At 38.7% G+C, this 15,733-nt stretch overlaps 1 protein-coding gene across 1 annotated transcript; it reads left to right on the forward strand.

Annotated features, from left to right (window-relative positions):
- Nucleotides 1-955: 955 nt before the first annotated feature.
- Nucleotides 956-13,428, forward strand: xkr5b (XK related 5b). Its single transcript, XM_085397616.1, has 13 exons — nucleotides 956-1,180; nucleotides 3,626-3,715; nucleotides 3,799-3,904; nucleotides 4,044-4,210; nucleotides 5,589-5,722; nucleotides 5,879-5,957; nucleotides 6,133-6,302; nucleotides 6,759-6,870; nucleotides 6,976-7,143; nucleotides 7,254-7,444; nucleotides 7,638-7,748; nucleotides 8,026-8,209; nucleotides 9,447-13,428. Exons 1-13 carry the CDS (start codon nucleotides 1,072-1,074, stop codon nucleotides 10,103-10,105), a joined length of 2,280 nt encoding a protein of 759 aa, XP_085253742.1. The 5' UTR covers nucleotides 956-1,071; the 3' UTR covers nucleotides 10,106-13,428.
- The last annotated feature ends 2,305 nt before the right edge of the window (nucleotides 13,429-15,733 follow it).

Consider the following 15,733-nt stretch of genomic DNA (forward strand, 5'->3'; position numbering starts at 1 on the left):
CCACAACCCTCGGCTTTGAGTGTAAGCCAAGGGTTGTGGTGGACAGGGAAGTGGTTTGACAAAGAAGAAAAGCTCTGAATGTAGGGCATAAAGCATGACAGAATCACCTATAGAAAGGTTTTGACCTTGATATCGCCACTGCAGGTACCCACACACTTAGTTGCACAAAAACGTGATCATTTAATGGACAAAAACCAGTGCAAGCAGTGTACTCTATTATTTACTGTGACGCTGTCTCTACTGCCATCTGGTGTCCAAAATATGCCTCTGCAGCTCATCTTGGAAAACTCAGCCATAACCATTCACCCCATTATTTATGTACAGCTGTACAAATGTAATAACTAAATAAATAAATAAATAAATAAATAAATAAATAAATAAATAAATAAAGTGAAAGGCAAAATTAAATTAACCCAAAACAGGATAACTGTACAGTAAGCTGAAAAATATATGTCTAACATAAATGCGCAAAGCTATCATTTCACCATCATAAGATCACCCTACCTAATGCATTAATTCAGGTCAAGTGGCTTTATTGTCATTTCAACCATGTACAGTGGTAGAGTACACAGTGAAGCAAGACAACGTTCCTTCAAGACCATGGTGAAACCTATAATATATAACAGACGATCAACACAGGACTACACAAAGTGCAAAGACAGTGCAACACCAGACAGAACGATACAGACACAAGACACAATTCTTGACCTATGAAGTTTTATGTCTTGAATGACAAAATGTCAAAACAAAAATGACTGAGCAGAAGATTGCAGGGAAAAATCATTTCGCTTTTACAATTTCAGTCCAAAATCTTAGCTTAGAGAACAACTTCATATTTATCTGATTTGACTGTATAAAAATCTAGGCAATACCAATGCATCTTACTAAGTCCTGAAACATCGGTGCTATCGCTTTAACGGGACGAGCGCTGACGCCGGGACGGGGACACGGGGCTGGGAGAGCGGGTTGCTGCAGCTACACTCCCGACCGAGACCAGAACAGCACGGACCGGCCTGAAGACTAGCACGCTGTTATTCCCGAAAACCTCCCTTTTCAGGGTTTAATTCCACGATGCGAGACTATTCGGCCACCCCCAGTAATGGAGGGGCCTGCATGCCGTGCTGCCAAGTTTGCGTCTTCTTCTTTACCGCATTTCTCCTGGTTGCAGAGAGGACGGCGCGTGAGTCCTACCTGGGACACATACACCTACATCCATACATGCAAAACATATGCACACACACACACATAACTGAGCATTATGCCTCAGTCGCTGTTTTGGCCGATTGTGATCACCTACCTGTGCAAAACGCTGCCCCTTTTTTTTTACTTTATTGTGTGTGCGTGCGCGTTTGTGCGTGCTTTTCTGGCCACGGCGTGTGGATGTGCAGTGTGAGGACTACAGTGGATGCAGAGGGATGCCTGGATGAGACAGGGGGGGTTAGGGTGACATCTTGTTCTACGTTAAAATACAAAGTTGTGCATTTGTTTTTACTTCAGCGTCTCCGTTGTGCTGTCATGAATAATAGAGCCTCAGCAGAAGTCCGCAGTCACAGCGTCTCTTTCCTATTTTTGTACACCGCTCGTTATGAAATCCTGTATGCGGCAAGACTGCTGACTCATGTCAGACTTTTCCTATAATTTGAACTGTGCCTTTTCTTGGTCTGGGTGATGTTTTCTGCATAAAAACAAAGGGGAGCCATGTTGTCATATTTCAGCGCTCTTTTTTGGAGGTACATGAATGGACGGAGGGGATGGGCGTACCCCAGGACGGGGCCTAGTCTGTCCGGACAGCCCGCCTGTTTCGGAGCTGAAACGATTCAGATTACATGTATGCAGGGATGGAGGGAGGCAGAGCTGCAGAGCCTCAGAGAGTGTGATGTGGAGAGGAGAGGCATCAGCCGGCCTGTTGTCAATGAAACTTGGATGGGATGAAGTGCACAACAGAGGTCAATGAGAAAGTGTGGAGACACACTGCAGACTGAAATGTGCATGTTTTGGCAATGATCCACTGATCACATGCTTTAGGTTAGTCCTGACATAAACAATCCTATAGAAGAGAGTGCAACGTTTGCATTAACACATGCACACAATATATCTAAAATCAGAGTCAGTGTAATGCCAAGAGATCAGCTGTTCTTAGAATGGGTGTATGTGGGTGTATGCGCTGCAGTAATGTTGTAGTTTATGAGGTTGGTATAATCACTCTGCCCTTCTATTCAAGACTAGGGTGGTACAGCAAGCAACAAAGCTGCCCCCAAAATATGAATCCCAGCAAAGAACACAAGAAAAAAACAACAACACTGAACCATTATTCTGTGTGGCAAAGATTAAAATTTATTAACCAAGTACCAACAAAGAGGATCCAGCAATGTTACAGATGCAAGAAGAAAGCAAATGCCATGTAAAAAATAAAAATAGGAATTTTCTTAGTATTAGAAGTTCAGTTATCTCCACAAAACATTTAAGAAAGTAATTAAAATAAATGGGAGAGAATCATTACAGAGCTTCCTTAGCTTTATTAAAAAATAATAATAATAACACTTGCAAAAACTGGAAACAGTTTGAAAAACTGAGCTTCACAGAGCTGCAACAGGTTACCTGCAGGACACATAACTGTAGTAAAGCAGAACAAACAGAAAGCTCAGCGGCACAATGAGGAGGAACACTTGATCTCAGGATTTAGATGCATCTCCACTGCTGAGCAGATGGTGTTCAGGTGTCTGAGATCAGACAGTCAGTGAATGCAACAATCATGCTAATCATATAATTGCATGTGCTGGTGAGGCTCATCCAAATAACATCTGGTTTAGGCAGTATCACTCACTCATGTGAAAGTAAAGATATGAGATTTGAAAGGACAAGGACATGGGGAATTCTACTTAATTAAATGTTTCTTACATGTACTTATTACGCCGGAGAGCAGAACCATGTTACTGTGCACTGTGTTTTGTTTCAATGACCATTTGAATTTGGCAAAGTTGATCTTATTTTAACAACTTTCTGTACTGTTTGATTTGTGAGTTAGTTGTTATATTTTATAAAAAAAAAATGTCAAGCGTGTTGTGTGCAAAGTCATAATCAGCTGAGTGCATGTTCATGTCAGAAAAGAATTTAGGTAGAAATGGATCAGTATACTGACCAGTGATGATTGATTGGCTGATGTTGATATAATGGCCAACTGGAATTCTTTTACCAGTATTTATCTGTTCTTTCACATTAATTTTGCTCTGGCCAAATATTCAAAGAAAGGAGAAGAAGAGATGAATGCTGTGAAAACAAAATAAGCAAAAAGGGAAAAATATTGGTATTTTTATTTTACTGTTAGGTTTGTGGGATAAATTATTATTTTTAACATCTAACATCCCTGAGTTTCACAGTTTCACAGTTCATTGTTAAACCTAAGAGCACTTTATGTCATGTTATGTAAGGCCACTGTGAGATGTAGCCTATTTTACAAAACAGTTTATTTAAGTAACACTCTTAAATATACTTCACTCACTACTTAAATAAATGCATGTAGTGCCTGCATGTGTATTTCAGGCTGTATGGCAAGTTTTTTTTGTCTGAGTGTTTGCAGCCTGTAAGCGTGACATGCTATAGGTAACATCTTTCCCTTTCTCCTCAGTGATCTACTGCTTCGTGTACTATCTGTGGATCGGTCACAACTACAACTATGGCTATCTTGCTGGCTTCACTGCCCTGTTCCTGCTGCCAGGTGACAACATCTACAACAAACAGATCAATAAATAACTCTAGAAAAACAAATTGTTATTCATTTTTATAATTCTTTATGATCAGGTTGGGGTCCCCAGTGGCTGAGTTACCTTTGGTACCTGTCAGATGGACGAATTCGCAGGAAGTCTCTCACCTGGACACACATACTGCATCTGGGACTTTTCAAAAGGTAATAATTAATTAATTTAATCAGTCAGTGTCCAATAATCAGGTTTAAGTTCCAGATTTGTATGATCATAAATGAGAAAGGTCTCTCTCTCTCTCTCTTTGTATAACTCTTAATTTATTTTCATCTTTGGTTTTCACAGGCTGTGGGAGTGCATGCGCCTGCCAGATGAGGATACGTACAGTGAGATCATGCAGCAGGCTGATGCATCTGCCATACGTCTGTTCGAAGCCTTGGTCGTCACCCTCCCTGAGACGCTACTCCACGCTTATGTGCTAATTTGTACTGATATAGGAGTCAAATCTCCAGGTAGTCAGAAACCAGAAAGCGTGTGTTCAAGTTTGATAATAAGATCAGAAAAAGGACATTTAATTAAACTTTAACTCTTTATTGTCATTGCACAGTCATACTTTCTACAATAGTACATGGAGTAGGAGTACTGTCTCAGATTGGCGGTAAAAGAAAAGCAAGTAATAATCACAATAAATAACATATTTACAGAATAGAATGTGTAATATGTGCAGAATAAAATACACAAAATATGGATAGATAAAAATATATAATGAAAAAATAAAAGGAGGTAATCAGTTGTTGTAAATTTGGATAGTATTTGTTGGTGGTGATGTTACTGGCTACCAGTAACATCACCACTTACTGTCGGAGTGTACCTATGCCTATCTTACAGCAGTGGATAGGTTCATAATGCCTCTCTTATGGCCTTTGGCTATGCAATCAAGATGAAATAAAAGTTTAATGTGAAAGTGCTGCAACAGGACTAACAACCTTCAGCTATAAAAAAATCTCAGTGTTGGATAATTGTTGTAGTCTTTTCTAGCTTAGTCTGCCTGTTCATTTTTTTGTATTATTTCCAGATGGAACATTGAGCTATTAGTGAAATAAATCCAGTGTGTGCTAACTACTCACTGCTAAGCAGCGGATAAACAAATTTACTCTCAGATAGTTTTGAGAAGATGGTAGGGACTTAAATTAAGATGAATAAGAGAGACCTTAGCTGGCTGTAAGGTCTCTCTTATTCAGAGAGTTTTGAGATTAATGTAGTTTTTTTTTAATAAAAAATATTCAAATTGTTAGCTTTGAGAATAAAGAAAGGTGTGCAACAGGGCTCTTTTTAGGACCACTTTTATTCTCAAGTTAAGTGATCTAAGGTTAAATTTAGAAAATGTACAGTTTAAGTGTTGCTTCATGGTGTAGTCATTTACACTTTGGCCTATCACATCAGAAAATATCCCCAGTTCCTGAACTGGAGGAGACAGATTCGTTAGGGGTTAGATCACAAAGAGCATGTGCTCTAAAAGTCATCTACTATGATCTACTATGGCTTGTGTATAAGGGAAGAGCTGAAATAAATCTTTAAATAAACAGTGTCATTTAGTTTTTGACAGTACCCTCAGCTGACCAGGTAGTTCATAACATACTTGTTTTGTGATTTATTTAAAATAATAATGTTAAAGTAAATGTTAACAGAGAACTAATTCAGAATATACCCTTTTAACTGGTATTGCTGCTGTAAATCTGATTCCAGCATTATGCCTGTGACAGTTTTGTATCTTGAAGTCTTGTGTGATTCAGTATTTCAGTGTACTCATATTTCTTGTCCTTGTTCTCTTTCTCTCTCTCTCTCTCTCTCTGTCTCACTCTGACACACACTGTTTCTCTCTCTCGCCAGCCTCAGTGTGTTTTGCAGTGTGTTTGGTTTCTCTTGGCTGGGCCTTAGTGCTCTATGCCAGAGCCTGTTCACTCATCAGACCAGGACACTTGCAAATGACACCAGCTGCCATGCTCTGTCGACTGCTGTGGAGGGTGGGCATGTTTAACAGCTTTCGCAACAAGCAGTGTTTACAACATAGTATCTAACAGTATCAGTAATGCTACTGCATCTGTGTTTGGCATGTCATAAGCATGTGTTTTGTTGTTTTGCTTGTGTTTTTGGTACACGTATGGTTTCTCTTTCTGCAGGTCAGTATGTTGGGATCCAGGTTTGCCATTCTCATGCTCTTCACACGTATCTTCAAACAGTGGATCCTCGGGGTCATCGGTGAGTCTTCACAGCCAGTTGTGGGCAGCTAGGGATAGCCTCTGTCTTTGACATCACACAGAATGAACAGTAGAAAAACTGTTTGAAACTTTGACCCTGTTTAATATGAGCATCCATCACTGTAACAGTGTACAAAAAAAAAAGAAAAAGCATAAGAGGACTGTGTCTGTTTCAGGTGTCCACTGGCTGGGAGCAACTTTTTGGATGGTGTCCCAGCAGACAGATATCATAAGGTCAACAAGCCGATGGAGGCTCTTCAATCTTGTTCTGGGAGCTATTCACATCTTCCTCTTCCTCAACGTGAAGTACGGTCAATCTAGATACCGCATGGCTGGGTTTTATCTGGTATGTGTGTTTGTGTTCACTTCAAGCTTGTCTGCTCATGATATTGTGGGTTTAATATGCCGGGGGCTCTGACAAAACAGAGACACTGTAACAAATTACATTTGAAAAAGAAAAGCTGTAAGTTTAGTACATCATCAGAAACCTGAAAGCATACATAATATTTGAAAATGACTTTGAAAATGATTGCATTTCAGCTGTGCAGAGCTTTGCTTTTTACTTTAGCGTTTAGGTGGAATACATAAAATGCTGAAAATTTCACATTAGTACTTTTTTCACAGACGGCTTTTTACCGTGCTAACAAAGATAGTTACTCGCATTATTGGGATCATAGAGTGTTTTTCATATTATTTGAGGGGAAAAACATCCAGCAGATGCCATGCATTAGCTATAAACGATTCAAATGTCAAATCAGTGTAATCTTGATTTGGGATTGGATGTCTGTTTATTCTTCCTCAGGTTATGTTCTTAGAGAACGCTTTTCTTCTTCTGGCATCCTCCTGGATGTTTGCCATGGTTTCCTGGGATACTGTGGGAATCCCAGCTGCAGTGTTCTGCAGCTTCCTCATTGGTGAGACGCAGAACATGTGCAAATTCAAGTTATAAAAAGGGAACACAACAACTTTTTCAAGGCCTCAATGTTCCTCTTCCTGACACTTGGTTTTTTTGTCTTTAGGAGTGATAGCATTGGTGCTGTACTATCGTTTCCTCCATCCAAAGTCTTTTGAAATCTTCCAGAGTATTCGTCACAGGGGAATAGCCGGGGCCTGCATGGAGCGTGGCTCTACACTCTCATTAGAGGAGAAAGTCACGCCCACTTTTCATCGACATGCAACACTGTCTGGTCTGTTGCTATCTATCTATCTATCTATCTATCTATCTATCTATCTATCTATCTATCTATCTATCTATCTATCTATCTATCTGAAGAATGACTGTGCATCTTCTGTTAAGGAGGTGGGACTCTCATGGACCTTCCTATCCAATGGGAGGGCTGGAAGCATCACCACTGGCTGCTGATTCGCTTAGCTCTGAAGACAGGGGATGTTTCAAGGATCTGGTCTGCATATGGTGAGGGGGGACTGGCTGGACTGATGGGTCTGTCTGAAGAAGTTCACTCCCCTGATGACCTACGTGTCCATCAGGTTAGTTGTCTTTTTGAGTTTTACATCTTAGTAGCTGGACTTCCTAAAACTTACTGTTTTGTTTTGCTTTGTTTTAAGGTGTGACTTTGATCAGTATGATAAAATTTTGTTTTTCCAAACCTGGCCCCAATGCTAAGAAAATGTGATTATATAAAAAGGAGTTTATTTTCATACTTTTGATGTGATTTGTCAGATTCCACCAATTCAGCCACAGCTTTCTTACCACGCACAACCAGCTTCTCAACCTGCTGCTGCTGCTGCTGCTCAACCTCCTCCTCCACCAGCTCCTTCACAGGTTTCAGAGGCAAGAGTTTTGTTTAACATCTTATCTAGACCACCACAAAGGGGGACTGTGTCTATTCTAAACTAAGAATACAGTACATTGCTTATTTAAGCCACTTATGAGCTGAAACCTGGTGGGTTAGTTCAGTAGGACAGTAGGCATTTAGTGTGGTCATGAGAATAAATATCAGGAGTATCAGTAGACATCAGGATAACTACTAAAAGGCTTGTTTTTCTGTAAAGGATACATTATGTTTGCTTGTTGTAGTCTGAGGCTCACGTGTCTGTAATGTATCCAGGTGAGAGAGGTGGTCCAGCCACCAAAGCCAGCTCACTGCACTATAGTGGCCCGACCAGTGAGAAAAGCTCCTCCCACAACTATTCAGGATATGAGAAGGTTTCCAGAGATCATCCCAGTCCAGGAGGTCATCTTTGAAGAAACTGCAGAAGAAGACTCTAGCGTGGCACTATCAGAGGGAAAAGGTTAAATTACTTTATATTATACACAGTTTTCTATGGTTTGTCTTCAAAAATCAAAACAATAAACACTTTCTTCGGGGACATGGGAACCTAGGTTGGCTAAGCATTTGACTTGACCTTCATTGTTAGTGCCCAAGGTCGAAGTTGACCTTGAAAAAAAGTACAAAAAGCCATATCAAGTAATATTTCATATGAAAAAGCATGGACAGAGCTGTACAACAAACTTTCCTTTTTCTTTTGCCCTACGACACAAAAGTGATAATTATGCCATAAATGACTGTATTTTAAAATTTTAAGTAACAGCTTATAGAAGTTAAAGATTTCAGCCAATTCTGCTCCAATCACGTGGGTAAAGATGATAAAATGCACCATTTTAGTATGTAATGCATCAAGGTCAAAGGTCAGACATCAGCTTGTTAATCTAAAAGCAGGCTAACGTCAGCATGTTGCAATACAGACAGACTGACGTCAGCATGTTGTAACAAAAACATAATAAAACATCGATGTTTTAGTGTAGTCTCTGCGCGTTGGGGAATTTTGCTCTAGAGTGCTTCTGTTTTCTTTTGTCGGAGGGTTAGATCAACTCTAATGACAAATATCGATCTCTTTAGCAGCTCAATGCTCTGCTGTGTTCACTGGCAAGCGGATCTATTATAGTTTTTTTTATTTTTGTTTTTATTTCAGTTTAGTTTGTGTTAGTTTCCACAGTGGGTTTTCTCATTTCTGTTTAGTTTTTATTCTTTGAAAATTTCACCAAACTGACCTGACAACGACTAAAATTAAGAACACCTCAATGTTTTCTTTTTATTTTAGTTTTCTAAGATCCCAAATGCACATATTTGTTTAGTTTTTAGTTTAGTTTTACGTAACTATAAGAATCTTGCCAGAAAGTTAGTAACAGTGTCTGTCTGCTGTTTGGAGCTGAGCAGAAAGTGTGCAGTAGTGTGTAAAGCAGGAGAGCAGTGCAGCACTCTGTGTCTTTGTAGAGTCAGATTTCTCTACACTATGTCTATACCCTGAACATACCAGAGTTACGTTGTTCATTCTTAGCTAAAAGAAAAATTAGGATATTACAGGCATTATAAGCTATGACCTTTAGTACAGTGCATTTATTATTTATCACAGAGACAGCAAATATATAGACTGCACTATGTTTCTTACCTCTAGCACTGACTCCCCTGCAGTATACGTGTGTATTGTTTTAAACTGACTTTTCTTTCCAATGTTTTATTTTTTTAAGGTGATGAGGAGTTCCAAAGCGCTGCTTATGGCTCACCGTCGCTCTCGTCTCCTCAACAACCAGGAAGCCTCCGCCACATCGACAGCAAAGAGGCGTCTCTGACTGAGGCCTCTTCGGTGGGTTCTTTAGACATCAAGACTCCCGGCTGGTCACCTGAGCGGCGTTCCCCCCTCCTGATTAGTTCCCCAGATAAAAAATCAGGGGTCCCTGGAGAGTCAAGCACTACATTGTATTTTAGTGCAGATGTGCAGTCTCCCTCCAGTGGGAGCTATCTTGGCTGGGGCTCAGAGCTGTCACCCATTTCCACCTACCGAAGTCCCTACCGGATCAGGGAGGCCCGATTTGTCACATCCACACCCAGATTGGAGCCCCGTGTAGAACAAGAAAGCCTGGGCCCCACCCCTGTCATCGTCATCCCTGCCACTCCTGGTACAACACCGGGTGCTACCCCAGATGGGACCCCTAGTGCTTCAACTCCTGTAAGTTCAACTACTGCAGCATCAACTCCTGTAGGTTCAACTCCTGCGGCTTCGACTCCTGCCGCTTCAACTCCTGGTGCAATTACACCTGGTACACCCATTGTTCCTCTCACTCCAGTTATCTCCCATGCTCGCAAACAGATGGTCCAGTTTGTGGACAGCAGAGAGAGGGCAGTGTAAGTAGGATGGGGGTACAAGGAAAAGAAAAGCCTGGGTGGAGGATGGTGTATTTTCCAGTTTTGCTGTTCTCAGCATTAGAATCTTTTAAGTTAACTTATAACTGTCATAGAAAGAGATTGGTATAATATTGCTCATGTTTTCCCCTTGTGTGCAGCTAGACAGGAAATAATTGCTGAAAGTGTGTCACATTGACCAAAATATCAATCAAAAGAGACAAATCTTCAGTTTTAATAGCAGGACTTTGAAGGATTTGTATTAAAGTATATTCCTATGCAAGCCATGAGAGCAATTTGAGGAAACATCTGATATGTGAGAGGGTGAGTTGAAATTTTGTAGATTACAGAAGTTAAAATCTGGACTACTTGTCAAAATAAAATAATAATCCTTCAAACTACATTTTTAACTATTACTCTATAAAAATAAAAAACCTACACCTAAGTGTCAACTGAGGTAACCTTGGATAGGATGTAAGAGAAATCAAAATGACTATAAAGTAGCTATGGCTTGTAATTAAAATTTAAAGCATGAGCAGTTATTGAGCTGTTGGATCCTTTATACCAAAAGAAAATACAAAATCACCAGTTTACAATAACTCAACATGCTGTCTGCCAGGCTGCTGTGCAGAATTTCTTATAACATGACACACCAATGCAAAAATCTTAATGTAAATCAACTCAGCTTCAGGCAAACATTTACGTTTCTTGACGTTTCTTTTCTGTCTTTCCTTTTCTTAATCACAAGGCGATTGATGTTGGATGTCTCATCCACTTTTTAAGAAACTACTTATACTTGCAGTGAAGTACATATTAGTATTTACCTACATCACATACACACTGAAACAGGCCAATTCAGGAAGGGAGAGTAATTAGATAGAATATTGAATGAGTAAAATAGTGATTATGAAGGGATTATGTTTCATTTATTAGATGCATTTAATTTTTTATATAACTTGCTTTTGGGTTTTACTAATCAAATATCTTTGTGCACTGATTATAACAACACTTTTTGAGCTCTGAACCTTTGCAGACGAAAGAAGGGAAGTGCGATAAAATATGTGTGACGCAGGATAAGGAACTAGAGGAAACTTTACCATTTCTGTGCACTGTTAAGATCAATGATGAAGAAGATATATTTTCTGTGTGGGAGTTAAACTTGCACAGTTCGAGCTAACACTTCAGATTAATACAAGTACTTTCAAGTTTTACATTTTAATTTCAAATCTTAAATCTCGCTTCACTGCCTACTTATTAACTGGTGTAATATCAAAATGTACTGTGTGCTGTCCTGTGGAGTGTATTCAAAGACAGATTATGCGCTTCATAAAAGGGTACACAGTCCTTGTTAGCAAAGACCCGCTTTGTTATGAAATTATACACAGCACTGAAACTAATTTTTCATACCTGTCCTACCTGAATAGCTGCACCTCTACTTGTGCTACAAAGGATTAACTATATCTAGTAATCTGTGTCACTCCTCAGTCTGTCCATCAGTTAAACCACCTACCTCAATACAGTTGAACTTCCGTGTTGCAATTTTATCTTAAAACATTAAATAATGGACAACCAAATCAGAGCAGTGGTGAAGTCCAGTTTTTATCATTTAAGGCGACTGGCAAGACTAAAATCTTTTCTTTCGAGGCAGCACCTTGAAACAGTGATCCATGCTTTTATTTCTTCCCGCCTGGACTACTGTAACTCACTTTATGTGGGGGTCAGTCAGTCATTGCTCTCACGTCTGCAGCTGGTTCAAAATGCGGCTGCACGACTCCTAACAGGAACTTGAAAAAGAGAGCATATAACCCCCGTGCTGGCCTCTCTGCACTGGCTGCCTGTGTCTTTTAGAGTTAATTTTAAAATTCTTATGTTTGTTTTTAAATGTCTACACAGTCTTGCCCCGCCTTACCTCTCTGAGCTTCTTCATCCCCACATACCCTGTCGGTCTCTCAGGTCAGCTGACCAGCTGCTCCTGGAGGTACCGAGATCCAGGAGGAAGCTCAGAGGGGACAGGGCCTTCTCTATTGTGGCTCCAAAATTATGGAATAATTTGCCCATGCATGTTAGAGAGGCCCCTTCACTGTCCACTTTTAAATCACGTCTTAAAACCCACTTTTATTCCTTGGCTTTTAACCTCAGTGAGACTTAGTTTCTTTTTTAATGCAGTAGTTATTTAATTAATGATTTCACTCTTCTTTTATTTGTTTTTTATTTATATCTCAAGTAATTTTATTTTACAGTTCCAATGTACAGCACTTTGTGTCAGCTGTGGTTGTTTTAAAGTGCTTTATAAATAAAGTTGATGATGATGATGATGAATGTAGCTAACAGAAGAAGAAAAATTAGCTGTGGCACAGTCAAAAGTAATTCGAAATTATGCGCTGCTATTAGTCTGAAGTGGTCAGTACCTGTATTAACGTCATGAAACCTGTGTGCGAAGTTAAACTGTAATCGCAGAATAATGTTTGTGACTATGTCAGTCTTCCATGTAACTGTGCAGTAGTAACTATGAGGTCTGTTAATGTTTTTCTTTAATGTGCAGGAAGGAGAGGAAACACAAGCAGCACTTTAGGATACTGAGAAACTGAGTTCATTGAGCAAAGTAGTGATTTTAAAACTAGAAACTTGATTTTGGTAGAAACTGCTTTTTCAAACTGGTGTCCATTTACTGCAGCTTTCTGATAGTTAAGTCACTGCATGATGCTCATTCATACAGGCAGACTGAGAGTTATATCTACTCCCATAGAGAAAGAAGCACTCACATTACCTACACGTTACTTAATGTAACTGCACATTACCGTTTTTTTAACACATGCTAGAATGTATGTGTACGCAACAGCAATAAGCTAGCTAACGTATTTAGTGCACTTATGAAAAAATATCCACACTCATGCTTTAAATGCGTCATCGCTTTGCCTTGTACGAAGACAGCTTTAGCTGCCACGCTTGCCTCATGTATGCATATCGCTTTGAAATAGAAATAACATGCTTTGCTTTGTGTACGCGATGTATACGATAATATCTACTTGTGTTTGTAATTTGATTAATTTTGTACTTTTAAAAGGTTCTTTTATATTTGATCACATTTACTGTTCATGAAATGATCTGGACAAGGTTTTGTGTTAAAGTTTGAGGATGTTTAGAGAGCAGATAGTTATCACTGACAGACTTGAGTTAGTTTGCTGATTCATTATAACCTCGTCACCTTGTCACTGGACGACCTCCTTTCATTAGTACAAATCACCTCATCTCTGAGAGGATTTCCACAAAAGAGCTGTGGATGGTAGTCGTGTCATTAAGTGTGCTGTTGATGTGACAAAAATAAAGCCATTTGCCATGATCAAAGTCCAGTGTGCTGGGTTTTATTGCTTACCAGTGATTAATTTATCATCACTATGATTCTGAGAAATAGACACATATCAGTGGAAGTGCAGCAGCACGAGCTTTATCCTAGCACATCTCTGGAAACTTTCTCAAAGGTCATCAAATATAAAGATCAAAACATCTCATACACTCATCAAAGCATTATAAATAACGTGCAAAAGGCTATAGCTTGTTCAAACCTTTAATTTCATGTGTCAAAATCAAGTTTTGGTGCCAAAATATAAATCACTGCTGCAAAATGAAACATTTCTTTGACACTGTGTAAACAAAGATGCTCAAGATGTTTAAATAATTCATCAGAATGACAGCAGACTCAAGAAGTGCAACCCTTGAGTGCGTATTTTCTCTGAGAGTGCATACCTACTGTATCAGACTGTTATTTATCTCAGGCTAACCCACTGCTGTTGAGCTTTACAGTGAATACTTTTGAAAAGTAAAAGGTTTTACTCTCTACTTTTTAAAGAAATAGAGCGCTTACATTTTTTCATAATGGAAGGGCCTACGGTGTGTAGTCCAGTTATAAAACAGATTACTGGACAGCCTGTTTCTGTTATCTCTCTGGACACTGACCAAGTCCTCACACAGTTTTGTCCCTTGTAGCCTAGCATGCACGCTATTGCTCAATAAAATGGATGTTTGAGTCGCTCCTCAATGCACCCAAATTGTTGTAACCCTGTTGTAACACAAGAAGGATAACTATGCTTTACAATACTCATAATCCTGACATACACCCCTTCAATGAGCAGGTTTTTTTTTAACTACATGAATTGTTCTTCATGTGCAGACTTATAAAATAAAGCAATGCTGGCACATTTTGGAGTGGTCTCTATTTTGCACTCAAAGACATTTGTAAATATTATTTGTTCAAATTGTGGCCAATTTTACTTAGTCATTTTCTAAACTTTTCTTTTTAAACTTCAAATTGTTGTAAAATATTTTACATAAAGTTCTAAAAACTTTGGCTGTCATTCAAGAATTTAGCCAAAGGAGCTGAGAAGTGAGATCTATGTCAACAAGCAGTTCCATAATAGACGGTTTCATCATAATATCATAAAAATATGATTGCTCTGAATTATTAATGCACAAAAACATAATTATTTTCAAAACTAGATAGTCCTTTGACAAACTGTAACGTGACCCTAGACTGTTCCTTAATACAGTCTAATATTCCTATGTGAAACTGAGTCACCTGCTCTGGTGAAAGCACTTTTTTGTTAGAATTAGGATGTGCTCTTACGCCACTTGGTAAAAAAAATAATTACATTTGATGTGGTGTGCTTGCGTTTTTTTTCCCAACTCATCACTTTCAAAGTCAGATGACAGTCATAAAAGGAAGAGAAAGCAGCTGGACAATCATCTCTTTCTCTGTGATCAGTGATCAAAAGCACAATCAGGGTCAAATCACAGGACACTACTCAGATGAATAAAACTAGATGTAAAAATCACATGAAAACCAATGTTGGCTCAAAAACACATCCACATGCAGTACAGAGATAATATAGGGGAAAAAAGATAATTTACACAGTCTGTGTATTTATTGCAGACTTTCTTAAACAGATAAATAACAAATGGTTATTTGAGCTTGAAAAAATCTCACTGGTCCCAGTTAACTGTGTTTTGACCAAATGTAATCATCTTTTCCTGATACCAGCACAGCACCAAGGTTTCCTGGGCCCAGTACTCTTTCTCTGGAAATTATATCACAGCTTTCAGTTCAGTTTTTATTTGACCACCATGCACATCTCCATTAAAAGTTTTGCGCAGCTTGCTTACAAATGCATTACAGTTATATTACATTTCATTTTCATTTAGATTGCAGCTGTTCTACTTTTTATTCCTGTAGCACCTTGGCAGTACTACCTTTATATATAAGGATGATAATTTGGGTGTTTTACTATACTACACAACGCAAAGACAAAGACAAATACCTCAAAACTCACAAATCACTTTTATGTCACATTGTAATACCATGATATAATAAAGGTATATCAAAATCAAAATCTAATATCGAAGTCAGTTTCAGTTACAATAAATAGAATATCATCTAAGTAAAAAAAAAAAATGCGTCCAAATAAATTTTTAAACTGCAGGGTTTTCATTCTGATTAAGTTCCAAAAAAAAAAAAAAAACTAACACAGCACAACCCAGCGGTTCTTCCACATTTTCATTAATAAAATAAAATAAATAAATAAATGCATATATTAACATTAAAATAAAAATATTTATATTTATATATCGTTTTTCATGGATT

The sequence above is a fragment of the Rhamphochromis longiceps genome, linkage group LG1 (genome assembly GCF_057381845.1).
Source record: "Rhamphochromis longiceps isolate RC_006_pf linkage group LG1, R_longiceps_female_GT1.1, whole genome shotgun sequence".
NCBI lineage: Eukaryota > Metazoa > Chordata > Actinopteri > Cichliformes > Cichlidae > Rhamphochromis > Rhamphochromis longiceps.

Coding starts and splice junctions, on each gene's coding strand:
- xkr5b (XM_085397616.1), top strand. CDS start 1,072: ATGCGAGACTATTCGGCCACCCCCAGTAATGGAGGGGCCTGCATGCCG. Junction 5,723..5,878: donor TCTGTCGACTGCTGTGGAGG/GTGGGCATGTTT, acceptor CTCTTTCTGCAG/GTCAGTATGTTGGGATCCAG. Junction 7,445..7,637: donor ATGACCTACGTGTCCATCAG/GTTAGTTGTCTT, acceptor GTGATTTGTCAG/ATTCCACCAATTCAGCCACA.